Below are 12,364 nucleotides of genomic sequence, written 5' to 3' on the forward strand. Positions count from 1 at the left end.
CTCCATATCTGCATGCCTTTCCACTTTATGAAACAGATTGCTGGGAGAATCTGATAATGAAACATTTTCTTAACATAACTTAATTTCTGTGGATGAAAGGGGCCTTCACTGACTTTTGTTGGCAATTCTCTCCTTTCCCTTTTTCTTTTTCCTCCTTCCTTCCACTTTTGCAGAGCCACCAACCAAATACCAAATCTCTCAGCCAGATGTGTACTCAGCACTTCCAGGAGATCCACTTAAGTTACGTTGTCAGTTGAAAGATGCCATCATTTGGACTAAAGATGGGGTCCAGTTGGGGCCCAATAATAGAACAGTGATTAGTGGGGAATACTTGCAAATTAAAGATGCTGCACCCAGAGATTCGGGCCTCTATGCTTGCACTGCTGTTAGGACTACAGAAAGTGATACTCTATACTTCATTGTAAATATTACAGGTGAGTGAGCTGAACACAGATCTTGCATGTAGTAGCAATTTTCAGTATTAAAAGTGCTACATTCTGTTCTAATTTGAAGAAGTCCAGTGAGACATAAAGTAGGATACACAGAATAGCCTTTCATATAGTGAAGTTTCTAATATTTTCCCCTTGAGCCAGAGCTTGAACAGGTGTAAACTGGCATAATACTTCATTTACTTCAATGGACCTATGCTGATTTATACCAGCTGAAGATGTGACCCTTTGCTTTATGTGTAAATGACTGGTTTAGATTATACAGAGTGACCACAATGAAAACAGCCTGTGTAATGTATTTAAATGAGATGATTTTCATCTGAGAAGGATAAGCATATCCGAGACCCAACCACGCAGTTCTGCATGTTGCTGTGTTACCTGCATCCTACAGTCTGTCTAGTGACAAATCATTCCTGAGACAATTAGAGATCTTAAGAAGAAAAGAAACATAACTGGAAAGAAATAAATTTTCTGTAATTAGCAGCCTTGCTTTGAAATCTTTACAGCAATTTCAGGATTATTACCCAGGTTTTTTAAGAATAATACACATTTTATGATTGGGTTTGCTGCTCATTTAACTTGGGCACATTTAAAGAAAATCTAATCCAGATGTACCTTGTTTAGGTGTTCTAAAGTGTAGGAAATTGCGTGTGCTACAAAATGCATCGTATAAAAGATATGATCATCTTTAATATGCAGATGCTCTTTCATCTGGAGATGATGAAGATGACAATGATGGCTCAGAGGATTTTGTGAATGACAACAACCATATGAGTAAGTAACAGCTGACTGCTGGAGGTGACTGGCGGGATCCATGTGGAAAGTAGTTGCTTTCTAACCTTTTGCACTGTCAACTACTTGGCTTCTTGGCTCTTAAATGCATGTGATATCAAATAGCAATAACTTTTTCCAACTGTTTTCTCTGTATAACTTATTTCATGACTCTGGAACATGAAAATAAACTAACATTTTTGCATACCCACTTTGTTTTACTGGTCTGTTCTTTCCATCTTAGCTTATCATTAACTTTTTAGTAGTTTTCCTTCTTCCTAAATTAAAGTTAACCATTGTTGTGTTATGGGGTCCAATTTATGAACTATCATCCCCTTTCACTTTCTGCTCTTGTGTCTGATTTGAAGTTTAACTAAAGAAAAATAATCGGTTTGAGAATGAGTTAATTAAAAGGTGGTTTGGAACTATTTTTAACTTTAATGGACCAAATCCTGCAGCCTTTACTCAGGCAGATATTCTACTGGAGACAATGGGATTTATTCCTGGAGTGAGGACTGCAGGATTTGATCCCAGGGAAAGCACTTTCTCTAATTAGTAGACCAACTAAACTTGAACATTTATGATACTCAGTTAATGTGAAAGTGGGTTAAAAGAATCTGAAACCTATATGGACATTATACTTCCTTCCCTTTTGGTTATTTAGAGAGTTATTAATATGGCCTAAATGGATCAATCACTAGGAGGAAAAATATATTCATATTGATTTCTTATGAGGCTCCATGGAATTATTATCAAAGCCTGGTGGATTACTGGTAGTGTGCCATTGTGCACACTTTTGTAGTGTCACTGACTTAAAGAACATAGACTGCTACATTTCACATTACTTAGAAATCATGCATTAGAGATGTCATATCGCTACAGTATGTAGCAGTCAAGCAGTATATTCATTCTTCAGGCTGCTTTGTAATTAGCTCTTCTTTGGCATATAATACGTAGCCTAAACATATGTTCAAATGATTAAGTACCGGTGTTATTCAACTGTACTAGAGATACTGCTGTATATAACTGCCTCTGTTCTGACGCTGTGAAATGTTAGATGCTATTTAAATTATATAAGTTCTTAGCTGACTGTTTGGCCCCTGCCATCTGTTAGTGTGATTAACCCAGTCTGATTCACAGGTGCATCTTAAAGTGGCTGAGATTAAGCATGCATTGATAAAGGAATGTGGTGGCAAGGATAATTGACAAGTTTGGAAAAGAGACATTTCCTTTAAAAACAGAGTTTCATAGTCAAAGCTGGTGAATATAGCAAATGCACATGAGAGCATAATTCTGTGTTGCATGTTTTAGGGAACGTCCATATTTAAATTACAAGCTTCAAGTTTGTTTTACACTCGCTGAAAAGATTTTGTGGCATTTTTTAACAAGTTAGTCAATAGACAGTGGAGCTTCTGAACCACACTAATAACTGTGGGAGAGACATTTGATGGAATGAATTTCGTGAATGACTAAAGTGAGCAAAGAGGAAAAGTCCAGATTGCTGCCTCACAAAAGTGCTTTGTTTGCTTATTTAACAAGTTTAATTTACTACTATTATTTATATGTTCTGTAGTGTATTTTGCCACAGTAGTGACATTCTTGTAATATGAGTCTTCATTGTAGGCCACTGCTAACTCTTTGCTGAGAAGAGGGAGAAAGACCGATGATTTTAGGATGTCCAGATTAGCAAGGTTCTTTTGCATTCTTGCTGCTCAAAATGATACTGATGATGTAACTTTAGACTTTCCATATTAAAAACTCATTTTGTGTAGCAAAATAAAAGTTTGTTTAATTTTTAGGCGTAAACACAAAGAAACAGAATCTGTGATAAGAAAGACAGCTGTTAGAGTTCTCTTTAATAAGGCTTTCACAAACTGCTCTGCCGGCCTGCAAATGGAAGCCCTAGAAAGACACTTTTCCTAAGTCTTCTTCCTGGTTCTTGCAAGAGTGGGGAAGGAAATGGCTGCAGTGCCTTCTCAGGAAACCAAACCTTGGCGTTCTCAATCCTGGATGCTTAGAAATAAAGCAAACATTTTGTGTGGTTTTATTCACTACTTTTTAAAAATGTCTTTTAAAATACTATTTATACATTTCTTTGATTACAAATCTATTTTGTATGGCCAAAGTTTTCAAATGAAGGCACCTAAATCTGTAGATGAATGCAGTCTTATTTCAAAGGTGCCAAGAACACACACCTCCCCTTGCCATTCATGGGTGCTGCAAGTGCTCAGCAGTTTTGAAACTGCTTTTATGTAAGTGACTAAATTATGGATTTAGGAGCATAAATGTAGGCAACTAAGTTTAATCATTTTGGCCTATGTGCATTTTTTTAAGTGAAGGGCATGCACAGCATATATCATTCTGTGTTTGGTATCCTTACATGTTGACAGATATTTGAACTGTCAGAAACCAGTGGGGTAGATTTGTCCCAGACAGTATCCTGAATGGGTTTCTATTGCTTCCAGCTTTTAAGTGATTAGTGGTGCTAGGCTGAATGTACTAGAAAATAAAATCCTCTTTCCACAGAATAGCTTTGGTGGCAGTTCAAGCTTCACTGACCTGACAGTCTGCCTCCATCCTGTTTTTGAGGGCCACCTCTAGGGGCCTCTATTGGTCACAAATGCTGATTCAGGGCCCAATCTTGCAAGTCACAGAATGCCTCCTACATGGTGCTCAGCTTCTCTTGGCCTCAATGGAAGTGCACTGCCACCATTTGCTGCTTGGTCACATCATAATTAATACACCACTGACCTCAATGGGAGTTGACGGGCGGTCAGCAATTTGAAGGATTGTTTTAGCTGTTTGTGCTCATTGCTCAGAATGCTGTCATAAGTATCAGTTGGGATGATTTGTGTGATATGGATGCTTGTCCGCGAATTACTTGCCTGAGGCCACCTACTGTCATTTCACATGGGCATGGGCCACTGAACGACCATCAGGCAGGTCATTTCTAACTTGGACTGAATTCTAATTCAGTGAAAGGCATCATATCCCAACTTAGTCCTGTGACCATCCAGTTCCTCTCTCTCCATCTCCTTTTAAACCATTTCCTTTCAGTTAAATAATAGTATATTGGCATTATGAGCGTTTGTTTTAAAACAACCTGTATTTAAATCCCAAGTCTTCCTTTTGAAACTCAAAGAATATCCAGAAGGATAAGCTATATAGTTATCAGCTATGCCTGTCTAGAGGGTGATAAGTGATAAAAAGGTGCAAACAAATCAAACTGCAGAGAATGGAAACCCTCTCAAGGGAGCAGCAAAAATTGGATGTCTAGTAGAAGTGGTCTTTAAGTAAAGGTCAAATTCAAATTCAATTGCGCTGGAAACCTTCGGGATACTTTGAGGTGGTCACTTAAATCAGGGTGTTGCCTGCTGGAGGTGGTTTTTAGTCAAGCTTCAGTGCAGTTGACATCTTTTATATTTGTGTTTATTGGATACTTTTTGTAGGACTTTGTGAATCCTGAAGCAAAATGCTCCTCCGCATTGGCTAATTTCAAGTTTGCATGTATGGGATTTGCCTGATTAGTTTTAATACATCTGTAGTCATGGGCAGAGCAGGTCAGCAGAATATTTTCTTAGCTAATGTGAATTCTAAAAGTAATCAGTAATTCTCACCAGTTCATCTGTGAACTTTAAACTGATGTACTGTAACTATCTGTATACATTTAAGTGTCTGGTTAGTTAGCAAAGATAGTATGTGAGCAGTTTCGCTCATAAAAAGATCCTGTAGAAGTATTAACATGTATTGATTCTTGGTTTTAGTAGATCTGGTAAAAGTTATTTTTCCATAAGCCAATAAAAAGCACAATTGGTCAGAAGTTAATCTAGAAAGGAAGAAAAACTGCCTTGTTTTTCTTTGATAATTTCTTCTCCTTAATAAACCAAAACAAAATGAAGATGGATATTACAAGTCTGTAAATGCTTCTGTCTCTTTCTTTTTATTTCTGTTTTAAAAAAAAAAATTGGTATGTTGCTAAAATACCTCTCAATGATTGTCTAAGGAAATACCATAAAGCCCTTTGAAGGATTGATTATTAACATGAAAAGATATGTCTTAGTGCAGTAGAAATATACTAATTAACTAGAAATCTAATTGCCCAAACCAGCATTATTTTGGGGACCCTTCTTCCAACTAAGGTCTGGATCCTGATTGGCTTGGTTCCACTGTGCTGGGAGGAATATTCTGCAGACAAGCCTCCCAGGAGGACTCAGTCCAGCCCTGTACATTGTGGAGTAGTTTCCTTCATGACAATATAGAAGGGGGAAGGCAATTATGGGGTTCCAAACCTCGTATGCACATACATTCTCACGTTGTGTGCTTGAATCAGTGCATGCCGTGGACATGACTACAGCCCATGTGTTATCGTTCGGCTTGGCAGAATTTGATTTTTATTTTTGATCATTTCGATGGATCATATTAATGTTTATTTTGAAGCTTTTTCCTTTTTATAGATTGTAAAATTTTCACAGTTGCAGAAATTATGGGGAGGTTAGACAATAATTATTTAATTGCAGTAGACGCTGTGGTTCAAACACTCAAAGCTTTACAACTGTTAAAACATAAATTTTGAACATCACGTCAAAAATACAAAGTGAATATCTTTAAAACAAACTCTAATAAACTCTCAAGCAGCGTTTTTCTTATCTTGCTTATTTTTAAAAGTTGATTATTTTCGATGGAAATATTTTTTCATTGGTTTGTGTGTGTGAAATCAATGTTTCCTGACATTAACCAATAAAAAATGAATTCTTCAAAGTCTAATTATATAGTATTGGCTGTGAAGCTGCTGGGTTGGTGCTACACACACGGTAGAAAGGATTGCATGCACTCAGCTCTCTGTAGGTACTCGGATATCTCAGTGAGGAGCCCAGAGTAAATAAATGGCCAGGTAGGTAAGTAGATTGCTTGTGAAAATCAAATTTAATCTGACTTCAGGAATCATGGATTTGGCCCAGTGAGCATATCTGTTTGATCACATTGCACTACCTTGTTGAATATGTTTAATGGAGCAGAGAAAATATTCTTTTTATGTATTAGTTCTTTAATGTAACTCTCCCTTTGCTTGATGTAGTTTTAATGTAATTCATTTTTTGCAAAATGAAGTAAATTCCTTTGGTCTTACTACTTCAATTTGTTGAAGGAGCCTTTGGTGTGTAAGGGTAATACTGTTTTTAGCAGATAATTTTAATGGTGTTTTCCTCTGCATCTTTATTCACTTTGGATCATTTAGCAATTTCTTGGTCCTGCATTTTAATTCCAAATACTTACAAGTTACCTGATTTTATGTTTCAACTACATGTGCAAATTTACTTTGCTTTTCTAGTTCATTAATTTTAACACTAATTGCTTCTTCAGGCTAAAAAAACCCCACTTATCGTATCTAGCATCATTTTAAGACTTTCTTTTGGAATGTTTTTCTTTATGGAGGAGAGGTTGTTAAAGAAATTATTCCTGTATTTCTGTCCAGCTGTATTTTTATTTTGAGGGGGGGAGGTCACAGGATTTCTGAGTTTTTACCAATTGTAAAAAGTGCTATAAATATTTGAAGAACGGAAGAGTTTATTTATAGTGGAGTGCAGCTAGACTGCTAATGAAGGAAATGAAACAGGGCTGAGAGAAGTGCAATTATTTTTCTAGACCCCTTTTAGTCCTAAAAATTCCATGCTAATCTGATTGATTTCAGGAAGAAGCCATTGTAAAATAAATTAATATTTCCTACTGTTAAACGGATCTTGATATTTTTTTTAAACAGGTAAGATGGCTTAATTAAAACTGTGTTATGAAACCACTATGCAGTTTAGCCCAAGTAGTACACACTCTGCTTGAGAGGACTAGCTCTAGTATAGTAGGGATGTTAGGGCAGTTCAAAATTGAGTTGAACTGACAAAGTGTGTGGGAAACTGGTACGGTGCATGGCTTATATAGACAGTGCTAATAGACCTCCATGAGTCATGGGCATCAGCTATTATCTATCTCTATTTATTTATCTGTGTGTGTGTGTGTGCGTGTATAGCTATATCTTTAGATATATATATATATATGTAATTTTTTTCCAAACTCAGCATTCATGAGGTAAAAACAGACTGATTTCAATTTTTTTATCACGTTTATGATTTTGGTATATGATATATTAAGGGCCCAGTTTTTAGTCACCGGAAGCCCTCTTGCACCCATGCACGTATCACATTTAGCTATCTGTGTGAGCACTGACCGTAACTACAGATGGAAATGAGTATCTGGAGGTCTAAACATCCATTTGAATGGAGTAATGATAGTTATCCATGTAAATGTAGGCTCGCAGATATGCGATCATTTTTGTACAACCACATTGGGCTTTTCTATACACTGAAGTTTTGGTTTGAAGGATCTTGACAAGCTCATAACAGAAGAAATCCAAAGGTTGCAACTTTGTCCTTGAATCATCCTTTTTTTTTTAATCAGGTAACCTTTAACACAGATGCTGCCAAATTCTGGCTGAATGCTGTGCACTCTTCTCCCTAATCACCTTCTAAAAAGCCATGTCCTGATGAGAAAGCATGAAATACAATTTTGCTGACTTGAGTCTGGCTCTCCTCCAAGTCCATGTTGAGACCACCACTCTGCAAACCCTACACAGAAGAGTGTTCTTGGACAGGGTCTGCCTCTTGACTCATTTGGCCACCCGCATCTTCTCAGATAATTCATATTCCCGACATGGGAGGTACTGTTAACCGAGCTGTGGCCAGTACATATAAAAATACATATGCAAAAATGAACTGAGTCCAAATTTGCCCCATGGCATGTAATGTCTCCCACTTTTTAGATCCTTTTAACTTCTGAGACTCGGTGAAGTAAATTACAGGTATAGTTCTCTTAACCATAGTAAGTCAGCAGCAGAACTGTGATTAGAACTCAGAAGCATGTGACCCCCAGTTATGTGCTAACTCTAAATGACATTGTCTCCCACAGACAATTCTTGCAAAACCAAGAGCGAAACATTCTGGCAGTGGGAAGGAAGCTCAGAACAGTTTGTAGATACTTATTGTTGAATATTTAATTTTTGGAAACAGGAGCGCCTTACTGGACACACACTGACAAAATGGAGAAAAGATTACATGCAGTCCCAGCAGCTAACACCGTCAAATTTCGTTGCCCGGCTATGGGAAACCCAACACCAACCATGCGATGGTTAAAGAATGGAAAAGAATTTAAACAAGAGCATCGCATTGGTGGATACAAGGTAAGATTACTTTTTATTATATTGCCATTTCTCATCTGCAGTATGGGTCTAATCCAAAGCCTATTAGTCAATAGAAAAGCTCTCAAAGGACTTTGGATCAGGCTCAGAATCACAAAATGTCCTCTAAAGAAGATTAGTTGATCTTGCCTTTCTTCTATTTTGGCCATTATTGAGCTTGCAAGCTGAGTTTTAAAACTTTTTTTTTTTTAAACAGATTCAGTGTCAGAGAATATAAACATAATTGAAGATACTTTTGAGGGCTTATTTGGAAAACTAAGAGGAAAAATAACTTTACAAAACATGTTTTTTACAGATCAGATCTTAGCAGCCCAAGCTTTCAGCTCTAGTATCCTGGAATATTCAGCTGCATTGTTAAATACAACAATCTACATTGGTGATTACAGAGGGTTTAATGAATGAAGGGTCGGAAGTCAAAAGTTGTTATTTTCTGTGGAGTTTATGGTCTGTGAAACTGAAATGGGAAGCAGAGTTTGAGGGAAAGTAACAGCAATTACTTACTTACTTACAAGGCTTTGTTTGAATTTTAAATAGTTTAAGATAAGAAGTTTCAGTCTCAACTAGTAGTTACTGATTAAAAGGGAGGTTTAGGGGGGCCAGCTAGTGCACTGATATAGTGCACCAACTTTTAACCTCTGGAGCAGGTCAGATCAGAAGTCAGCATTTGGTCATTGTATCCTAGCCTTTGTTGAACATGAATTTGTTCATACACGGGATTGAACGTGTTTGAGGGTAAGTGTCTGTGCAAGAATCATAATTTCCACCTTGCCCCACAGCTCCAGGCCAGCTCTAATCCAGCATGGCATCTGCCACTGCCATGCTGCCACTGCCTTCTTCAGACACTGCTAGAAATTCCACCAAGGGAGACGAGTTTCCAGACATGTGCAGGAGGCAGTAGTATAAATTATCCCTGTCTCCTCGCACTCCCACCAAATCTACATACTGGGACTGCACAATAGGGTCTCTAAAGAATGGGGGGGATCCTGGCATATGCCTTTCGCTCTTCACTTCTCCCCTGCCTTAAAAAAAAAAAGTTGTGATCTGCACGCACAAGCAGATGGAAGCATAGAGGAAACCTTCATTATGGATGTATTTACAGGGAGACTTCTGTAAGGAGTTCACTCATCCTTAGCACAGTCTGTATCCAATTCATGTCAGCATCTCCAGAAAAGCTCCTGAAAATTGCTTTGATAAGGAAATGGCTTCGTGGATGCAAAGACTTTCTTGAGCCTCTAATTAGATTGTTTCATATTTCTTGCGTTGAGAAGTGAATATATTGATTTTGAGTCGCAAAACTTCTGAATTCAGTTTGATTTATGAAATTTAGTGTAAGTAAGCATACAGCATAATAATGCCAAGGAATGTGACAAATACTTGTTTCACTTCCTTAGGTTTTTTCCTCCTTTTTGCTCTGGATTCATCATTTGCGGTATTTTCTCTTAATAGTTGACAGAGATTAGCTTAGCCTTTTGTCCTGGCTTTTCATCCTTCTCCCACTTTGTACCTGACACTGTAGCACATTTTATTTGAGGATCCCAAAGTGCTTTCACACACATGAAATAACTGAGAGAAGTTAAGTTACTTGCTCAAAGTGATACACTGAGATAGGGCTGCTCTACATTACCTGCAGGATCCATGGGCAGCGATCGATCCAGCGGGGGTCGATTTATCGCATCTAGTTTAGATGCGATAAATCGACTGCCGAGCACTCCCCCGTCGACTCTGGTACTCCACTGGGGTAAGAGGTGCAGGCGGAGTCAATGGGGGAGCGTCAGCTGTCGACTTATCACAGTGTCAGATCTAAGTACGTCGACTTCATCTACGTTATTCACGTTGCTGAAGTTGTGTAATTTAGATCGATCTCCCCCTCCCCCCCAGTGTGGACCAGACATTAGAGGCAGAGTCCAGACTAGGCCACAAGAGCCCAGATGCCCAGCTCCCTGCTCTAACCACGATGATGCTCTTCTTCTCTGCTCAGATGGATGTAATCTTATTACTGTTTTACAGGCTAAAAGATTAAGATGCCTTGTCTTGAATTGCCCTGCTGTAGCAAGCACGCATATTGCATCACGTGCTGTTGAGTCAGGTCATCCCTATTGCAAAAATTTGTTTCCCAGGGCTAAGGAAGTCAGATTCTAGGCTCCCCTTTTTCTTTTCTACCCAGATTTACTATAGAAGGTGTCAGTTTTTCCAATATTTGCATTTCTATAGAGTTAACTCCCAGAAAATTTTTTCTCCAAGAGTTTTCAATCTGATTTGCTTACTCAGAAATTACTGTTCCTTATTAGTGTACACTTGGCAACACCTTCTGTCTTTCATAGTACTATAGTGTGTTAATGAATTGGCTACAATTCGGTGGTTTACACCTTTCTTAGAGTTGTTAGAAAACTGAAGCCAAGTAAGAAACAATTAATCCTGTCTCGGAGCATAACAGTAGCCATTTTTTAGGTACTAACATTGCCATTGTTTGAACACTTTGCACCATGTGAGGGGGGAAAACATAGATATCTAGCCGAAAAATATTAAGTGGGGTTAATTAAATTTTGATCATATGTGTAAAAATATATGTAAAAAATGCATATATACCACCCACCCACCCAAATCACAAACACGTATTTTTGAAGCTGATGTAAGACAAAATAAAGTATATTCCTATAAGCCTAAATCATAAAATATCCTATACATTTAAGATTAACAGATGGAAAAAGAGTGCGGTATTATGATTTCTCATAGCAAGCATATATCAAATAAACGCCTCCAGATTATTTCATATTCATCATTGTCCTTCAATAAGCCGTCTTCCTACTTGCCATAATTACCTTTAGCCTAGATTATGACAGTGGTCCTAGTAAGTAGAGTAAATTGTGCTCAGAGATCGTGTTACAGAATGTAGCCCAAGCAGATTTTTGGGAGGTATTACACATTTATTTAAAATAATTCCTCGAGTCAGAAAAACTTTGCGTCCTACCAACAAATAAGACTTGGTATGCATTTTGCCACCTCAATATGAATAATTAAGAAGGGCAGGAAGACATTTTAGACATGACAATTTTTTTTTTATACTGCTCCATATTCAACCAGGCATGGAAGCGTCTTTTGCTAACTTTTGTAAATTGGATTGTATGGAAAGTCTTTCTGGGGCTAAAGTATGTAAAAGCTTTCTGCTGTAGAATTTCATACTCCAAGGTATCCAGAAAGACTTAACTGATCTAGAACGGTTAGAAGAGAACTTCTGCATCCACCATTGCTACTTGACATGACAGTTTGTGCTTTTTTTCTTCTGGCAGAGCCAATAATCTACACAGATATAAAGAGCAAACAAGAGGAAGGAAAATGTAAAATTGTTTGCTGATCCTCCATTCCTCCCCACACGCTTCTTTTTCCTCCCCTCTTGAACTAAGGAAACTATTCTCTTTTCTTTTTGTTCTCGTTATCATAATCAGATAGCAGGACCTAGTACTTTGTTCATTTGAGGTGTGTATGGTGAGTCAATTTTCACTCAAGCATGATAGCAGAATGGGTATCTGTGTGAAGGGAGGTAGGCTCCAGAAGGGAATTCCTCCACAGTGAGTAACTTTGCTTTTTAACACCTGGAAATATAACCTTTTATGGTTTTCATGATATACTCAGAGTTCATATATCAAAGAAAAATGGCTGCTTACTTACTTTTCCAAACCTTTTTGATCCCCTGTGTCCCCTCTGAAATGACTATGGTATTTGCTAGGTCATTAGAAGAGATTTTGTAATTTCTCAGTGTGTACTTTAAAAAGAAAATATATTCTGTGTGAGATCACAAGACCCTTTACTTTTCTGTATGCCACCCAGAAAGCAAATTTACTTCTATCTGTTGTTACTGTTTAAGTATTAACAGGTGTTTGTTTCCACATCTGCGTTTTGATAAACT

General features: G+C 37.7%; 1 protein-coding gene across 13 annotated transcripts in view; it reads left to right on the forward strand.

The window, feature by feature from the left end:
• Positions 1 to 12,364, forward strand: part of FGFR2 (fibroblast growth factor receptor 2) — a 94,359-nt gene that overhangs the window by 20,893 nt on the left and 61,102 nt on the right. For 6 of the 13 annotated variants that reach the window (XM_005307685.4, XM_008173308.4, XM_024109913.3 and 3 more), the window contains exons 3-5: positions 174 to 434; positions 1,149 to 1,223; positions 8,273 to 8,442. In XM_005307685.4, coding sequence (XP_005307742.1) covers positions 174 to 434; positions 1,149 to 1,223; positions 8,273 to 8,442 — 506 coding nt within the window. The remainder of the gene's footprint in view (positions 1 to 173; positions 435 to 1,148; positions 1,224 to 8,272; positions 8,443 to 12,364) is intronic. The other 7 variants (XM_065552346.1, XM_065552347.1, XM_065552344.1 and 4 more) reach the window with 2 other exon arrangements.

This window comes from Chrysemys picta, chromosome 7, assembly GCF_011386835.1.
Source record: "Chrysemys picta bellii isolate R12L10 chromosome 7, ASM1138683v2, whole genome shotgun sequence".
Lineage (NCBI taxonomy): Eukaryota > Metazoa > Chordata > Testudines > Emydidae > Chrysemys > Chrysemys picta.